We start from the raw sequence: 18,726 nt of genomic DNA on the forward strand, positions 1-18,726 counted from the left end.
GCAAATAGGTAGCAAAGTTAAACACAGACAAATAGCTGTCTAACAACTAACCAGCCAGTTAACAGTTGGCCAGCTGGCAGGCACAAAGCTAGCATGCTAACACAGGCTAGCTACACACTGTAAAACAACAGATAGCTAACAAGCCAGCTAACAAGAAAATGGTTCAGTTTGAGTTCAGTTTTGATTCATAGTTAAAGTTAAATGTGATGACAAATGCCCATCAATGTTCTCAAACTGAGACATAACACAAAATCTGTTATTTGATGAGGATATGAAACAAAGATTAGCAAGCTAATTGTTGCTTTTTTGCAGCTGTTACCTTAGTTTCATAAGGAAATATCTGATTTATTTGTCAGTAAACATCATGAACATATTACGAGTAGATATAACCTTATAAGACTAAAGTTATAAAAAGTTGTTTTTGGTGTCAAATCGATTTATCGACTATCAGCTCAGCTAAATAGATTCTGTGCTAAAAACATAAAAAAGCCTTGTTCCCTCCGTCAGCACCATGTTTTTGTTGTGTTTGTGTGTTTGGAGCTACAGAGTTGTGTGTTCTGATTGTCTGAGCAGCTCCGCAATCATTTTAAACACGTCTTCCTGTCTCGCTGCTCACAAAGTTAAACAACTATCGTCTCTCTCAGACAGGACAGAGAATTTCAGGAGTCTGAACGCACCCCACTTTATCAATAAAGTTTCCTTCAGCTCGGCTCACATCCCAGCCTGGCCGTTCTGCACACTTTAACACCCCAACGCCGAGTTTCCACGACTGTCCTGAACGCACTCTAACGCCGCTGAGAAAACCAGCGTGAAAAAACCAAACGCTCTTCAAAACTGGACAAACCAGTTTTATTCAGTTCCAGCTGGTCGCTCACAGACGTGAGCGCAGCTTTCATCTCCCGCCACGGTGAGCGGGGTGCATTCACTCTCAGCTGACCAGCTTAGGCAGAACCGTCCTAGGCTGGATGTTTCCGTTGGCGTCGGTGATCGCTGCCAAGTTAGTCCTGGTTTTGGAGGAGGAGGACGTGGTGGTCGAGGAGGTGGTGGCGAGCTTGGAGATGGAGGTGATGGCGCCGTCGGTGGTGGTGGTTCCCCGTTTGGAGGAGGAGGTCTTTTCCCCGGTAGTGGTTCCTGTTGGCGGCTTGGGGAGTCGCCTCCGCAGCCACGGGTGGCGCAGAGCCTGGCTGGGCGTCATCCTGAGAGCCGGGTCCCACTCCAAACACTGTTTGAGGAAGTCCAGGAACAGCGGGTCGTCGCAGCCTTTCAGCGCCGCGCTCCAGTCCTTGCTGCCCGGTGGGCCGCGTACCTTCCCCCGTCGCGAGCGGCCACCGTTCAGCACCGTGGTGCCATCAGGCAGCGTGGTGACGGTGCAGTACCGCGGGTATCCTTTGGACGACACAAAGTTCTTGGCTCTCTTAGAGGCGTCGAGAAGCTTCTGGCTGGGCATACCCAGCAGCTCGATGATGCAGGCCAGCTGGTCGGCTTCGTCTTCGCCCGGCAACAGCGGGTAACCGGTCAGCAGCTCGGCCAGGATGCAGCCCAGAGACCACATGTCGATGGGCATCCCATACCTGGAGCCTGGAGAGAGGGAAACCATTGATCAATGATCGTTTTCAGGGGTGGAAGTAACTAATTACAAATACTCAAATCACTGTAATCAGGCAGGTTGTCTGCTGGCTGCAAGGAGCGCGAGAAGAGCGAAACATAATATTAGACACACTCAAACGAGGACGAGTCTTCCGCTTTGTCCGTCCTCATTTGTTTATAACTGTCGATGTAAAGTTAAACCTGTTTTCCTTAAACCAAAAGCCCACCGCTCTGAAAATACACAGTCCACACCAAACTCCATTAACATTTTGCTCGATTTAACCGTTATAAACATCTACTCCTTCTAAAAGATTTTTTACGACTCAGAAACAGACACTGACTCATTCTGCGAACATTCAGCATTAATTCAAACTCTAATTAATACGGAACGGGCAAACAAAAACAGATGTTTTGGCCCAGACTGGGGAATTTTAAAAGGAGACCATGCTGGCTGTAGCATTGATGTCAGAGTTTTTAATTCAGCATTCAGTTATCTCTGATAACACGGTCATGGTCCATTTTATGATTTATTACATTAAATATACTGCAGATTTTTCCTTTAAAGAAGCACATCTGCTCTCAGATGAACTGCCACACACAGAGAACAAAACTTTGACCATGATGAGCAAACTTCAACGCTGCAGGAAGTCTCAACAAATTTGATTTTCGTGGTTGAAATGAAGTGAAACTGTGTCGATCACAGGCTGTTTTCAGTTTCTCGTGTTTGGTCTTCTTACCTAGGATGACCTCCGGTGCTCGGTAGAACCTGGACTGGATGTAGGTGTAAACTCTCTGATGTTCGTAACAGCTGGAACCAAAATCTATGACCTGCAGAGAGACGGACAGAGAGTTTTATAGACTGATCAACAGGATTAACATTTAAACAGACGTGTGAAGTTTAGCGTCTCACCTTGATGCCGCTGCGTCCCTGCTGCTTGAGTAAAATGTTCTCGGGCTTGAGGTCGCAGTGGATGATGCGGTTCTTGTGCAGCGAGTCGAGACACTGCAGGATGGAGTGGGCGAACTTCCTGACCAGCGGGAGGCTGAAGCCCTGGAACTTGTTCTTCTTGATGAGCTCGTACAGGTTCATGCTGAGCAGCTCGAAGGTCATGCAGATGTGGTTGCGGAAGGTGAAGTTCTCCAGCATGTGGATGACGTTCATGCTCGAGTCCTTGTCCTGCTTCCTCAGGTGCTCCAGGATGCGGATCTCCTCCGCCGCCTGCCGGTGGAAGCGCTTCTCGTTGCGGACCATCTTCAGGGCGACGTGCGCCTGAGACTTGTGGTCGAAGGCCTTCACCACCTGGACAAACAGGACGTGATACATACTTACTGGTATAAAATCACTCAACTGGAGCAACATGTGACCACATTCAGCACAGACACGGACATTAACCTGCAAGGAGAGCAGCTGCTGCTAGCGCTGCTAATGTTAGCCACAGTATTGCAGGCTGGCAGCTGATGTCAGCTCCGGGTAAACAAATGTTGAAATGCTGAACATTTAGTGAGTTGCTGTCATGTCTTGTAGGTATTTTTTGTTGTTTGTATTTTTTTTGGACGACATTTAACATCATCAATTAATACAATTTGCTCAATTTGACCTGTTTTCTGAGTGTTGCTCTTAGACTAGTCAACATTTAATCTGACAGAGAAAATTAGTCAGAGAACATCTCTGGTAATATTAGTAGCAGACACAGGATCAACTGTTACTCCTGTTGTATAACTGTTAGTACTCGTACCTGTCCAAAGCTGCCCTTGCCGATGACCTTGAGGACTTCGTAGCGGTAGGAGATGTGGTCATGTGGAACGTGGATGTAGGATCCCTGATCGTCGTCATAGCCACCGTTGTTGGCTCCGCCCATGACCCCTGACCTCTTCTTGGCATTTGGACCAACAAAATACACTGAGGAGAGACGAGCACACAATCATTCGTTATTCTCATTCAGATCAAAACAGTCGGTTTAGTTTAGTTTCGACCCGCTCACCCTCGGGGAAGTTGAACACCTCGTGGTGTTCGAACGACGACATTTTGGACATGTACTGCTTCATGGCCTGCTCCGGGGTCAGGGAGGTGGGCTTTGGCTTGCTGTCTGTCGACTTGTTGGAGGCGGCGCTGCCCTGCCGGCAGTGGTGGGCGGGCTCCGAGGCTGATGTCTGGCGGTCCGGCAGCGGCAGCCCCGGCCGCGTGGAGCTGAGCGGAGCCAGGCCGTTGGGCTGGGAGGTGAGGACCGGACGCTTGTTGGTGTTCTCCTCGTACAGCTGGGTGACGTGGACCTGCGACTGAGACGACAGCTGGACGGCGTCCGACATGGCGGCTTTAGAGCCTCCCTGAGGAGAAACAGAGGCAACACATTCCAGATGTTTATTTGATAGAAGATCAATTAAATTTCACATGATCGATCAAATCCTTAACAACTGATTAATCGATCATTGATGAGACCAAAGTTTTCACTGGATGTCAGTGTTTGAGCCGACGTGAAGCCTGACAGAAGAGGGTGAGGGTGAGAGTATCGTTTGTGCCCTGCAGTGATGATCATAACACTCTGTGGTGCCTGAAAATTAAACCCTGTAGAAGACCAACAATTAATGTCTAAGTCCTTGAACACATCACAGAGAGATTTCTGCTCTGCGCTGTATGAAACCTGGATGATATCAGGAGAAAGAATTGGATAATTAATGTCCACAAATTAGTAATTTGTTCCCTCAAATGAAGAACTCACACAGTCTAATTACACACACACACACACACACACACACACACACACACACACACACACACACACACACACACACACACACACACAGAGAGAGACACACAGCTGTCTCTCTCATTTGGTCTCTTTGTCTCTCGCTCAGTGAGTCACTCCCTGTTGCCGTAGAGACCGGCACACCTGGGTCCTTTCAGATAACAGAGGTGCGTTTGGTTTCAGGTCACCATCTGACACACACACACACACACACACACACACACACACGACTCAGTTCAAAGACCTGCTATTAACCGTGTGTGTGTGTGTTATAGAAACAAGGAAGCGAGTCGACAGAGGAAATCGAAACAATAACAAACTCATGTTGTGTGTCGTCAGTAGTTACAGTGACACCCGAGAGCGGAGTGTTTGGCTCCGTTAACTCCGCCCTCACATGACAACACCTTCTCTCTCACGCACGCGTGCGCACACACACACGTTTTTGTCTTGCTGTGTTCAAATGACAACATCTGCAACTAAGGATTTTGTTTTTTCTTTAAAGGAGTAAAGGAGACACGCAGAAAATCACATCACATCTGAGAGGCTGGAGTTAAAGAGGTTTTAGATCATTTTAGTTTTGAAAATGGCTGCAAAAAAAATTCATTCTCAAAATTGTTGTTAATTAATTTTCTGTTGATCAAATAATCAGTTAGTTCAGCTCTAATCCATCCAATCCTCTAATCCTAAAAACGGGTCCAAACATGAAGCGCATGTTAATTAATTGATTAATTGAGAAAATAATCCACTGATTAATCGACATTGACAATAATCGTTAAAACAATAATAAAACAACCACCTACGACTGTGACTACTGCTATAAAAATACTGAAATTATTGCTCATTAGTGGCTGTACAGTCTGTTCAGATCAATAAATATTTGCCTCATTCATTAAATATGTGGCCGTCGATAAGTGATACAGAATCTCTGATCAGTTTCTCTAAAACAACCATTAAAACATGTTACAGGAAACTCTGCTAATGCTAATAGTCAAGGACATCACTCTGAAGCTAATGGAGTAAATAAATGCTGCATCAGCTCCTACATACCATTAGTCCAGTGTGTGTGTGTGTGTGTGTGTCCTTCACACCAGCCTATAAACCAATCAGCTGTTTAAAGCATCCTGAGAGCCGAGGGCTATTATTAGCCGGGGTGGCTACAGCTGACTGTTCCTGTTGAGAGCTGCTGCTCAGGCTCAGTGCTTCACAGGGCTAACAGCATGCTAACATGCTAACTGCAGCTTGCTAGTCAAACTACAACCTTCCTAAGCCTGCATGGCTCTGACACAGCAACAGAACGGCATTTTATGCACAAACAATGTCAAACTGCCAACAGTCCAACAGTTTAAGAGCAAAGTTTCTCAACACAAAACTGCAGGAATTTATAGATTTGACCATCTACAATCTATAATATCATTAAAAGAGTCAAAGAATCCAGAGAAATCTCTACATGTAAGGAGCAAGACTGAAAACCAACACTGAATGTCTGTGACCTTTGACCCCTCAGGCAGCACTGCATTAAAAACTGCATTAAAACCCTCATCATTGTATAAATGATACTACATGGACTCAGGAACACTTTTGAAAACCGTCATCAGTAAACACAGTTTGTCTCTGCATCTACAAATGCAAGTTCAGACTCTACCATGCAAAGAGAAAGACATATATCAACAACATCCAGAAACACTGCAGACTTCTCTGGGAAGATGTGAGTGTGTTCGTACCGTCAGCGGGTTGTGGTTGTTATTGCGAAGCCGCGGCAGGGCGACAGGCGACGTCGTCTGAGAGCCACTGTGACCAGGAGAGTAGACCGGCTCGCCCACTTTGCCTGAAATTAAAAAACAGAGACAGATGTTAATCTTTTATCCTGTCATGTATGGAGATAAATCAGTGTTTAGCCTAGCTCAGCACAAAGACTTGAAGCAGGGGGAAAGTGCTAGCCTAGCTCCATCAAAAGAGGAAAATCTCCACCTTCCAACAGCTCAGCGTCTCCCTGATTTACACATCGAATCTTGTAGGTGCAGAAAGAGAAATATAAATTTAGCAGCAATTAGCTTTGGAGCTATTTGTTGACTGCAGCTCTGCAGTCTTGTCCTCGTCGTGGGGTTGCCATGTTTGAGCTCTGACTAATTAGTGATGTTACACTGGAAGCAGACTACATGACACCTTTTCAGAGTACAAGATGTGTCGATGCCTCCCTCCAACATACCAAACATATCACATGACTCGACCGCCACGAAAAGAACTCGTTACGTAACACGGACACATATCAGGAACACGCTCGTCAATCTCCTGAAATACTGGAAAGTGGTCAGAAACCCTTCGACCCCCCAGCAGGGTATCTGAGCAGGGAAGACTTCAGTGTTTTCATTGAGACACAGACAGACACATATAGAATCTGACAGTCAGACAGACAGACAGACAGACAGAGACGTGGCCATTTAAAGATGTGCAAACACATACACTGATCCTAAGCTCCTCCTCTTTCCTTAAATGCACCAATCACAGCCAATCATGAGCTTGAAAACCTGTCTAGGGATATTCCTTGTGACTAATTACCCTGTTGATGAAACGGAAATTTGAATTTAGACCGGTCAACTAGTCTAAAAGTAAGAAACTACTCATAAAACAAACAAAAAAAAGAACAAAGAATTACAACATGTATGTTTTAAATGTTGATGTGGACCAACAACTAACGATAAGCTAACGATTAGTTGTTTTGTTCCTTAAGTTTTCAGAAAATGGTGAAAAATATCAATCAGTGTTTCCCAAAAGCCCAAGATGACGTCCTTAAAATTTCTTTTTTTTGTCCACAACACAAAGATATTCAGTTTTCCTGTCAGAGAGGACAAAAAGCTTGAAAATACTGACACTTTATATATATGGGCAGTAAATAAAGACCTATTAGTTTGCAGAATGTGGCTAATGTTAGCACTGCAGTACTAATAGCAGCAGTAGCAGCAGCAGTCTGCTCTCCTTGCAGGTTAACGTCCACATGTCTGTGCTGAGTGTTGTTACACATCGCTCCGGTCCAGTTGTTATAAGCCTGTTTATCCAGACACAACCTACATAAAACCTTATTTTCATTTCCCAAATCAAAACACTGACAAACTAGGCTGGTTTTACGAGATGTTATCTTTGTCCTGCTTTCCACCTCACTGATTTACATCTTGAGATGACCTCTTGATAAAAGTGAAATGTGTGACAAAGCAGCGTTATAATGAAGCATTGCAGTGCTGCAGAGACGCTCTGGCCGACAAAACATGTTTGTTTAGTAGGGGTGTAACGATTCCCTCATGTGCCCGATGCATCGGACTTTAATGTGTTAGACACGAGTGCATCGGTTCAGACGGCCCTGCATCAGTAAAAAGCTGAACATGAATCGGAAACAAATCGATGCAGCACTAGCGTATCAATACATCTCACTGGGATGCGCATACGTTCAATTTTGGCATCAGGGAGCTGCCACTGTAACTCTCCTCCGCCTTCTCTCTCCCGCTGTCTCTGCCTGCACTGCTCTCACTGGACGTCTGCTGCCGCGCTCACAAAACAAGCGCTCCCTCCTCCCTCTCCTGTGTCTCCTCTTCATTTGCTCATAACAGACGGCGCTGAAAACAGCGACAGAAGTGACATTGTACCGCGTCGCACCACCAAGCTTTCAAAACATGTAGAATAAATGTGATTAAGTTTGGGTTTCATAAGAAAGATGAGAAACGCTGCTGCAGATCATTTATGTAAAACGTGTCGGACAGCGAAAGTTTTAAATTTTCTCATTTATCTCATCTCATTTACACATGAGACTCATAATAAGATATAAACATCACTGTAATGTCTCCTTCTCTCTGTCTCTACTGTTAATATATTTAGTAAAATTATCAGGATTTTTTGGCAACTAACAGCATTAATTGAATCAAAATGTAAAGACTGACACACTGCATTGTCTTGTATTGTATTGTATCGTATCGTGACAGAGCTGAATTGTATTGAACCGAATCGTTGGCCACTTAAAGATTTATAAAATATATCGTATCGTTGAACATGTATCGAGATACGTATCGAATCGTCTCAGTGAGATACACACCCCTATTGTTTAGTCAAGACACACTGATACCAAAACATGTCACATGCAGGTGCAACAGCACGGCAGCGCAGTCAGTGTCAGAGTTACTGCAAGAAACGTTATACAGTTACAAACAGGGCTGCATAATTACTTGCAATATGGCAAAGTGCAATATCCACATTGCAGAACCAAATCACAACTTTTTGGAAAAGGAAAAGAAAACAGCAAATCTTGATCTCTAGATGAAAGAAAACATGTTTGGTTCAGACCCCAACAAATGTCACGTTATCAAGATTTTCATAGTTTTAATTTGCTTTATTTCAAAACTTTTTTGTGGATGTAAACTAATGCAAAGAGCTCCAGAATCAACATGAACTCAGAGACGTTTGACATGGGAGGACTGAAGTACTAAAGACATGAAGTATCACAGGCATGTAGACACAGCTGTTTGTGGCTCTCACATGCTCTGTCTCACAGACCGTCTCTTCAGCTTCCCCGTCATCTCTCGTCTGTTTGTGGATTGATATAATCAGGGAAAATGGAATTAGAGCTGAAAGTTCTATTTACAACCACGAGACGCAAGCAGGAACCAAAGTAAGCGGCATGTACTGTAGGGGTGGGAACTTCTGGGTACTTCACGATTCGATTCCGATTCAGAGGAATACGACTGGATGATAAAATGATTCTCCATGCGTCACATTACATTCAGGGGAAGGAATATTTTTGTCTGATTTAATTCAGAATCTGAATCATGAATGAACAGAAGAGGGAGGCACGATGTACAGTCTCTCACTAAATACCGAAACCCTGAAATGTTCTGCAACCGTTTTATTTTGAAAAGTTAACTCAGATATTGCACTTGGCCATGGTGCCATTTTGCTAGTATTTAAATGAACTGTGAAGCCCTGGTCTTTGTTGTAAATAAGCCAGCTTGTGCAGGGGCAAGTAAAACCTGACTTTGGGCAAGTATGTTTCCTGAGTGAGCAAGTGAAAAAAAAAAGTTGAACCCTGTAACCCCACTTTAAGAAATGCTGAACTGTCTCTTTAATTCTACTACATGTTTATCACTGAGGTCGTAGTTAGTGACGTTGTTGTACTTTAATTATATGGAACTGTTTCTAATGTTCGTCCCCTTCATGTTTGTAAATGAGGTGGAAAAACATCTTCGTAAAGGTAGAACTCGTGTCAGATCCGTTGTATTGGACAGGTGTACCTAATAAAGCGGCCAGTGGAAGGTGAGTCCATTTAAAACCGTTTATTGCTTTGATATTCTTTGGATGACGTCCAGCCTCAGACGGCCCTGGAGGGGACTGACTCAGGTCAAAGTGATCCAGCCCGTCTGGATGCCACGAGTCCTGCAGGTTGTCTCAGTCTAAGGAGGATGAAGGGTTTAATATAGCCTGATAATCCTCGATACACTGCCTACATCATTCTCTGCGTCTCCTTGTCTCTTTAACTGCAGCTTCACCTACTTCACAGCAACATTAACAGCATCACCACCGTGGGAGGGTCAAGGGTCAGAGGTCAGAGAAGACGCCGCTATCTTCATACAGTGAAGAGTGATAAGAAGTTCTGTACTTTGACTGACGTCCCTTCCACTGTTTTACACCCGAGACACTGAGACATCAGCCTCAGCGCAGCAGCTGTTAGCGTCAGCTCAGTCACAATTAAACACAAAACTAATCACAGGAACACAGGAGGGTTTATTCTCACCAATATTCAGCCACATTAATTGTTATCTCATTATAAATGTCAAACTCGTGTGATGTCTCCAGCTGTGACGATAACCACGTAACCACAGTCACCTCATGCTCGCTGCAGGGATGAGCTCATTACCGTCATCACCGCAAACTTTATTTTGAAGGGTCAATCTCATGTTGAGATCAGCGCATGGATCTATTAATACACCTAAGGATCAGCTGTCCCACACAAGTCAGGGACGCAGCCTCTAATTGGTCGACAGACTCAATCCAAAGCATCTTGGGATTGCCAGAAGGGCGGAATGATTTAAATAAAATATCTAATTGTGATTATTTTGAATTATATTGCAATATTAGATACTACAGGGAATGCTTTTTACATCATTATCATTTTCATTTAAAACATGTCTGCAACATGATATTTAATTCAAAATGGTAGTTTGACACAAATTTTGCGGCACATCTTGCGCCTCATGCAATTGGAAATTTGTAATTTCGATAAAATGTTGATTATTTCTTCAGCCCTAATTGCAAGTGGGCAGCCAACATCATGCTAACAGCAACAACAACAAGATGGAAAAACAGATAAATAACTACAGATGGCGTTCAGTGTTGGATTTATCATCATGGAAAGTAAGTTCCAGAAGGTAAGTTGCAGCTCAGAGGTTGTTCTTGTTTCCTGGGGACTTCTACCAGCAGTGTGCATACAGCGAGTCAGACTAGTAAAAACCCTGCGGATTGGTTTTTTAAATCAATCAATTGGTCAATAAAACATGAGACAATAGTGTCCCAGAACCCAAGGTGACAACTTCAAATCTTGTTTTTTTCAGACCAACAAATAAAACAGAGAAAAGCAAAAAACTGTCACATCTGAGAGGTTGGAAAGAGCATATATTTGCAGTTTTTGCTTGAAAAAAAAAAAGGTCCAACCAAACAACCACTTCGACTCTATCCAGATTCAGCATTAAGATCACTGATCAGATCACACAAAAATATTCTGGACCTGAACAGACTCTACAATAGTCATGGACAGAATAAACATCAAAGCGATGTAGTGAATGAATGGAAACAGCCTCTGAGCTGCAGACCCTCACAGGCCACCGTCCGGCTGTCAGCAGCATCCTGCGTCCACGCAGCAGCAGCAGCAGGTTAAAGCAGACAGATGGTCTCTGTCGCTGCTCTCTGCCTCTAATCTGAACCCTCACTGTAATCCTGCTAATGAGGACGACTAGGAGAGATGTTCGGCAACCGCACACGTCCACACGGACAACACGCTGCAAAACCGCCGCACAAACAATACAGCTTCTCATGACTGTGATATAACAAACTCCAGACTGGCTTCAGACCTGAAACGGAAAGTGCAGACGCAGCACAAACATGCTGCAGTGAAACAATGCAGCCTCTAATGCATCTTCACTGTGATCCTGCACAATCAATCAATATGTTCTGATAGTCTTATCAATACACAAGCACTTAGATGTCTTCTGCTCTGTCCCTAAATCGGAGGTTTCTGCAGAAACAACTCATTGATTAGATTAACTGATTAGACAGTTAGTTGGCTGAAAGACGACGATTCACTAAAAGTAAATTATCAAGCAAATATGCCAAATATTCTCTGGTTCCAGCTTCTCAGATAAAAGTCTGAACTGCTCTTCTCTGTTTTAAATGGAACTTGAGTTCTAGGAAATTATGATGGGCGTCTTACCAGCTGCATTATTTTATCTCAATCACAATACGTCTTTCTGCAATCTTCAAACTGCAGGAGGTGCAAAAACTGTTAAAAGCTAAATGTGTGTGAAAAAAACTTTAAATGAATGAAAGTGGTGAGAACAGTTGTTTCTTTTAAATTGCCAGCAAATGGTGAAAATGTTTGCTTTATAGGCTGCGTGTTTACCTTTCTTAAAAATTTATTTTCATTATTATTATTGTTGTTTATAATAATAATGATTTGATACCTTATTTATATCTTCACCTTTAATATTGTTGAATTGTAAATATGCTGCTTTTATCACAACTTTTAATTAACAAGCCTGTACTGTTAATTAGGGCTGCAACTAATTATTATTTCTGTCCAATAAATCGATCACAGATGTTAAGAGAAGAGTAAAGAAACCAGAAAATATTCACATTGATTATCAAAATAGTTGATAATTGATTGATAACCAATTAATGGTTGCAGCTCTACTCTTAAAAAACTGCAGTCTCTCATGCTTTAATTCAAACTGTCCACTACAGCTGCAATCAATAGTTGATTAATTGATTAGTTGTCAACTAAAGTAATCTGCAACTATTTTGATAATCAGCTAATCATCGTCAAATATGTCCAGTTCTCTTATTTCAGCTACTTCACTGTGAATATTTCCTTGTTTCTTTACTCCTCTCTGACAGTAAACTGAAAATCTTTGCAATGTGAACAAAGACATTGGAGGAAAATGACTGACAGGGTGATGGAGAATGAAAATAATCATTAGTTGCAGCCCTGCTGTCCGTAGGGATTCCCCACAGGTCTTCATCAGCTCTTCATCACGAGACGACACTGTGCTCTGCCTGTTCTGTACACACTGATAATGCAGCAGGGATCTATACTGCAGAGCACACACAGTGTTCCTCGCTGCCGGCCTGACAGATGCATGCTAACAGAGTGGAAAAGCAGCGTGCTGAATGTGAACCTGACACTGAGCTGGAGATGCCAGAGCGCCGGCGAGCACGCTCGGCATGCTGCTCGACAGGACGAGTGGGAAAATCTGCAGCAACGTGACCGCACACAGAAACTAACAGAGGTGTCGAGAAAAAAAAGAAAACAACCTGCAAAGCCCAGAAAGTGACCTGGAAGTTACAGATGAGTGAGGGTGCTACAACAACCAGCCCATTTCAACCTGCTGACATTCTGTCCCTCACAGGCTCCTGTAGATTAATCACTGGAGGTTTTTAAGATCACAGGTGCGTAATATCTACAGGTTCAAACAAAATGCTTACCAGCATTTTAGAATATCTAACAACAATTCATTTTAAACCTCAGTTCAGTTTTTACTCCAAACTTTGATTAAATTTAGTTCTGTTGGGCCAAAACTTTACTACAGACTTGAAACTTGAGGAGGTTAAACATTTAAATCAACTGCTTTTTTAAAATGGATGAGTTCAGAGTTTAATGATGCATCTCTTCTTTCTTTCAGTCCAGCTGATAATTCACCAACAAGTTTTTCTCAAAAGATGAGAAATTACAGTTTCTCTCTTGAGCCATCAAGAGAAGCTAACTGTGCTAACTTTTTCATCTAGCTAGCAAACAATGTAGCTTTTTAAAAAAGTTTTCAGCTAGCAAGCAAACAATATCATGATTTTTACTCTATAGCTAACTAGCAATTAACATCTTGTTAACTTTTAGCTAGCTAGCAAACAATGTTTTTGTATTTTTGAGCTGACAAGCAAATGATGCAACATTTTGTTAACTACTTATCTAGTTAGCAATCAATATAGGTTTGTTTGTTTTTTGGACTTTTTGCTAACTAGCAAATGATGTAACAATGTTGTTAACTTTTAGCTAGCTGGCAAGCAATATAATGGTTTTTTTTTTTTACTTTTTAGCTAATTAGCAAACAGTGCAACATTTTGTTACCTTTGAGCCAGCTAGCAAACAATATCATGGTGTTTTTTACTTTTTACCTAAAGAGTAAACTATGTAACATTTTGTTTAAGTCTGAACTATCAGGAAATTTACATTTTTACAAATTTTAAGCTAGCTAGCAAACAATGCAAGGTTTTGTTAAGGAATACAGAGCAAAGTTAAAAGTAAAGTTAATTTGGATAAACAAGCATCAAAAAAAGGTAGTTGGCACAGTTAGCTCAGTTAGCTGTGCAGCTAGCAGCGGTGCTATTAGCTGACTCTGTACAAGAGGAAGCTCAGAAGGGGAGTGGTGCTGGAACGGGCACCCGAGTTGGAACCGGGCCAGAATATTTTCACATCTGATGCAGTGAAGTAAGGGTTTATTTCAACCAACTAGTGGTTGCTGGAACAGTGGAAAGACAAACCAAGGTGAGTTTTGTTTTCCTGTCGAATTTGAAGAATGTGTTTTTATTTTTCTGTTTCACAAGAAAAAAAGTGTAAGAATATTTCCTTTACTGACATTTTGTGTTTTTCACAATCTGTGTATAACTGCAGTTACTTCTTGTAGTTAGTTCTCATGTATTGGTCCTTTAAATTGGCGTTATGAAACTGGGACTCAAAATGGAACGAAACTGAAAATGCAGCCTGAAGCGGCACAAACTGTCACCACACAGCCCACAGGAACAAACTCCAACAAACTCAAACCACTAATAAACTATTAGAAAACCACCAGAATGAATACATGTGGTAAACAGAGGGATTAAATAGATTGCAGAGCCAGAACTATACGAAATAAAGTTAAAACAGCCACAGTCATGAGGTTAAAAGCCAACATGGAGGTGTAATTCTAGTACTTGACTTAACAATCAGACTGAGACAGAAAGCACTCTGATGAGGCCGATACCGGCAGAATCCAGACTAACGGACAAACTAAACTGCAGCACAGTGAGCCAACAGTGAGGTGAGCGTTTGTTTACATAATCAAAACTCTTCCTGCATCAAATTTTATAACAACTCAGCAACTGAAATGTCCAGCTGTATTCATCCCTGTGATCAGCTGTGTTCACTGGGAGGCTGCTGAGCCCAGTCCTGTTACCCGCTAACGGCGGCCAACAGTTAACGCTTAGCTACTTTAGCAACAGGTAAGCTAAAGCTACAAGCCAACTTAGATGCAGCATAAATGACAACTGTCTGCAAGACAACAAACATTAAATATTTATATTTAAATTATGATAAATATTACAAAATTCTATTACACCCAGCCCCATGCTGGAAACATCAAGACAACAATGTCTTCTAATGGTAAAAACATTTACATTTTATAAAGATGTAAAACAACAGTCCCCACAGTTAGATGCTGACTGTTTTCAAGCTAATACAAGCTAACTTAGACGCAGTGTAAATGACAACTGTCTGTAAACAAACAAACATTAAATATTTACATTTAAATTATGGTAAATCATCACAACATTCTATTAATACCCAACACCAAGCTGGACAACAATGTCTTCTAATGGTTTAAATAAAAACATCAGCAGTTTTTAAAGCTGTAAAACAGTTAGACTGCAACTGTTTCAAGCAAATACAAGCTAACTGTCTGTAACCCAACAAACACTGAGTATCTCCATTTGAATTATGATAAATCATAACATTGTCATAATATTCCAACACCATGCTAGAAACATCAAAACAACGTTTTCTAATGGTTTAAATAAAGATTAGCATTTCATAAAGCTGTAAAACAACAGTCCAACAGTAAGCTAACACAAAGCAGCAGCATGAATATTAACATACAGCTAATAATAGCTCCAACAGTCTATAGCAACATTAGCATGTGTTTGTCAGGCAAATTCAACGAAACAAGGCGTTTTATTGTCGTGAATGTATTTTCTTTTTCTTTTTTTTTTTTTAACTGACAGCTACAAATAAAACTCCATTACAGAGACGTTCAAACACCAAAGAGAAAACAGCTGACCTCTGACTGAACTGAACCGAAGCTTTATTTCTGTCTGCAGAGCTGGAGGCCAAAAATTACCCAGCAACCAACTGACAACACACACACACACACACACACACACCAACACACGAAACACCACCAAATACCAAACCAACCAGCACACACACAACCCTTAAACACGCTGATAAATGTGTTACAGACGTGTGGCGGTGTTATGAAGGCGTTATAAGCAGGTAAACGAGAAGCTAACAGGCAGTAAACACACCAGTAGAAACCTGTTTGTGCTGCTGCTGTCACTTCTCATCTGTTGGTTAACAGCTAACTTAACGCTAGCTATAAATAAACCTCCCAGAGAGACAGACAGAGGGACAGAGAGACAGACAGGAGGAGGAGGACGTCTGGAGCAGCTCGTCTCTGCTTTTTTGTTGGCTCCGTGTCCACATTGAGCTTGTCCTGTGTCTCCCTTTATGAGATTAACACATAATTTAATGAGCAGAGAAAGAAAGACGAGCCTCAGTCTAAGCTAGCAGAGCCTCCAGCCCTTCCCTTCACTGTTTTTCTTCCCTGTCTGACTCGTTACGTTTCGGTTTAAACAGCGTAAAACTGAGGCGGGGGGATCGGCGGTGTGTCCCCGCCGCGCTGGCCGGGATCGGGCGCCCCGCGGCCGGCTACAGAGGCTGTGCTCACCCGTCGGGAGGACCGAGGCTCCGGGCTTCTTGGTTAACATGGCGGCCGCTCCTCTCCTCTGGACACAGACGGACAGGACGCCTCCTCTTCCTCCATCTGCAGCTCCTCCTCTTCCTCCTCCCTACTCCTCCCACTCCGTCTTTAGTTAATCCCTCTGTTCACCAACTCCTTCACACAACTCCATGGAAGACGATTTATTTTAGAATTACTTATTTTGTTTAACATCCTGACTTTTTATCTCCTACTTTTGACTTTTTAATCTCAAAACTGTGTCTTTCTATCTCAGAATTATGACTTTATCTTATAATTTTGACTTTTTATCTCAGAATTATGACATTTTATTTCAGTATTTCGATTTTTAATCTCACAATTATCATAATTTCTACTTTTATATGTCATAATTATGACCTTATCCCATTATTTTGACTTTTTATCTAATAATTATGACTTTATGTCATAATTATGACTTTTTATCTCATAATTTTGACTTTTTATCCCATAATTATGACTTTTTATCTCATAATTATGACTTTTATCTCCTAATTCCTTTTTTATATCTCATAATTTTGACTTTTTTTTAAATCTCATAATCTCTTCTTACAATTTCTGGAGATTTCAACCCAACCCCCTTTTTTCTTTTTGTCAAACTAATAATATTAATCCAACAGCAGGAAACCATAACAACAAAACTTACCGGCTTACCAATCAGAGAAAGGTAAAAAAAAATAAAAAAAATAACGATACTCACCAACTTTTCCAGAAGAAGTTTAAAGTTTGTCTTTTCTTGTTTGGAGGGAGAATCCCAGAGTCCCAGAACAGAAGATGATGCTCAGTGTGTATCAGAGCAGCTCGTGCAGCATTTTCCTTATGAGGACATCATGCTTTTACAAAGTGTGTGATTATTTACGCGGCTGCTTGGAGACCAACAACTTGTTTCCATCAGAGACACGGACAGCAGCTTTCTGACTGTTGCTCCTGGGCAGCGTTGTGTTGACAATAAAGTTTGTTCAACCATCGTGTGTGTGGTCTCAGGTTTCACAGCTTTTAGTTAAATTACAGAGTGACTTACGTAAGACACACACACACACACACACACACACACACACACACACACACACGGAGTGTGGAAGTAACTAACTCAGCAGAAATAAGCACAGAACATCACCACACCCTTTTAAACTGTGACGACAACAACAACAACAACAACAACAACAAGTTCAAGGCAACTGTCTTCACTATTTTTTGGAGTTTTGAATCAAACCTTAAATCTTAAGTTTTGAAATAAATTGTAAAAAGCTTAGAGAAAGAGAACTGTTGCACCAACTTTTGAATTGACTTTGATCGAAACAATTTTTTAAAGTTTGTTACCAAACTTTCTGTTCAGCGAAATCATAAACTGAAATTGTAACTCGAAAAAATCAAGATAACAATTCCTTTAAAATTTATTTGATAAAACTTTGTTTTTGGTTTAATTCTGGTTTACCAGTTGAAAGACTTTTTTAAAGGTGGTCTCTCATTTCAAGGCAGCCATCTTTACTTGTTAACTTGATTTGAAAAAACTCCTTTCATTTGTGTTTTAGTGACTGAAATACTTCCATTTGAAAGAAAACGTTATTGTTAACTATTTGTGTGTCACCGAGTTTGGTTGGCCCAGCAACAAAAACATTAAGAAACTAAATGCTTGAATTTTAAATTTTTAAAAGACCAAGTCTTTTGCTCTAGAAACTGAGTTAAGGAACCAGGGGTAGTGTGCGTGTGTGTGTGTGTGTACGTGTGTGTGTGTGTGCGTGTGTGCGTGTGTGTGTGTGTGTGTGTGTGTGTGTGTGCGCGTGTGTGTAGGGGGGGGTGTTGGTGTGTCAGGTTCTAATCTGTCCAAGTAGATAACTGCAACTGAACACCCACTTCTAAGAATGAGTAGAGAATACTTCAGGCAGGGCCAGACAAGGCAAATTTATTTATAAAGCACATTTCATAAAGGCAACCTAAAGGGCTTTACAGCGAACACAGACAGAATATTCTTTAAAACTTTTAATGTCTTAGAGGAGCAGTTCAGTTTGGAAAGTGAATGAATACAAAAAGACCAGCAGTGAATAAAAGCAACATTAATTATCTTTTGCAGAATATTTTCGCTGAAAATAATGAGTCAGCATCCCAAAGTAATCATAATATGCTTGCTTGCTGTTATTTTGAGAAAGTTTCTTTTTTTTGAACTCATTATTTTGAAATTGCAATTAATTATTTTGAGATATTAAGTCATTACTTTTACATACTAACTCGATATTATGAAAAACTGTTTACTCTTTTATTACTTAGTATTTATTATTTTTGAAGCAGTCATTTTGAGAACGTTTCTCATTATTTTGATACACCTCTCATTATTTCTAGATATTTAT

At 41.5% G+C, this 18,726-nt stretch overlaps 1 protein-coding gene across 2 annotated transcripts; it reads right to left on the minus strand.

Moving 5' to 3' along the window:
- Window positions 1-219: 219 nt before the first annotated feature.
- dyrk2 (dual-specificity tyrosine-(Y)-phosphorylation regulated kinase 2) lies at window positions 220-17,387 on the minus strand. 2 transcript variants are annotated; one of them, XM_084711456.1, is made up of 7 exons: window positions 17,082-17,387; window positions 6,053-6,156; window positions 3,570-3,912; window positions 3,324-3,487; window positions 2,498-2,887; window positions 2,325-2,415; window positions 220-1,578 (listed from the first exon to the last, which is right to left on the minus strand). In XM_084711456.1, the coding sequence occupies exons 3-7, from the start codon at window positions 3,892-3,894 to the stop codon at window positions 929-931; spliced, it is 1,620 nt and encodes a 539-aa protein (XP_084567582.1). In that variant the 5' UTR covers window positions 3,895-3,912; window positions 6,053-6,156; window positions 17,082-17,387; the 3' UTR covers window positions 220-928. The 2 variants fall into 2 exon arrangements, with proteins under 2 accessions (XP_084567582.1, XP_084567581.1); XM_084711455.1 differs by lacking the exon at window positions 17,082-17,387 and adding an exon at window positions 16,334-16,580.
- Between the last annotated feature and the right edge of the window lie 1,339 nt (window positions 17,388-18,726).

This window comes from Lutjanus erythropterus, chromosome 22, assembly GCF_056507025.1.
Source record: "Lutjanus erythropterus isolate fLutEry1 chromosome 22, fLutEry1.hap2, whole genome shotgun sequence".
NCBI classification, from domain to species: Eukaryota; Metazoa; Chordata; class Actinopteri; order Lutjaniformes; family Lutjanidae; genus Lutjanus; species Lutjanus erythropterus.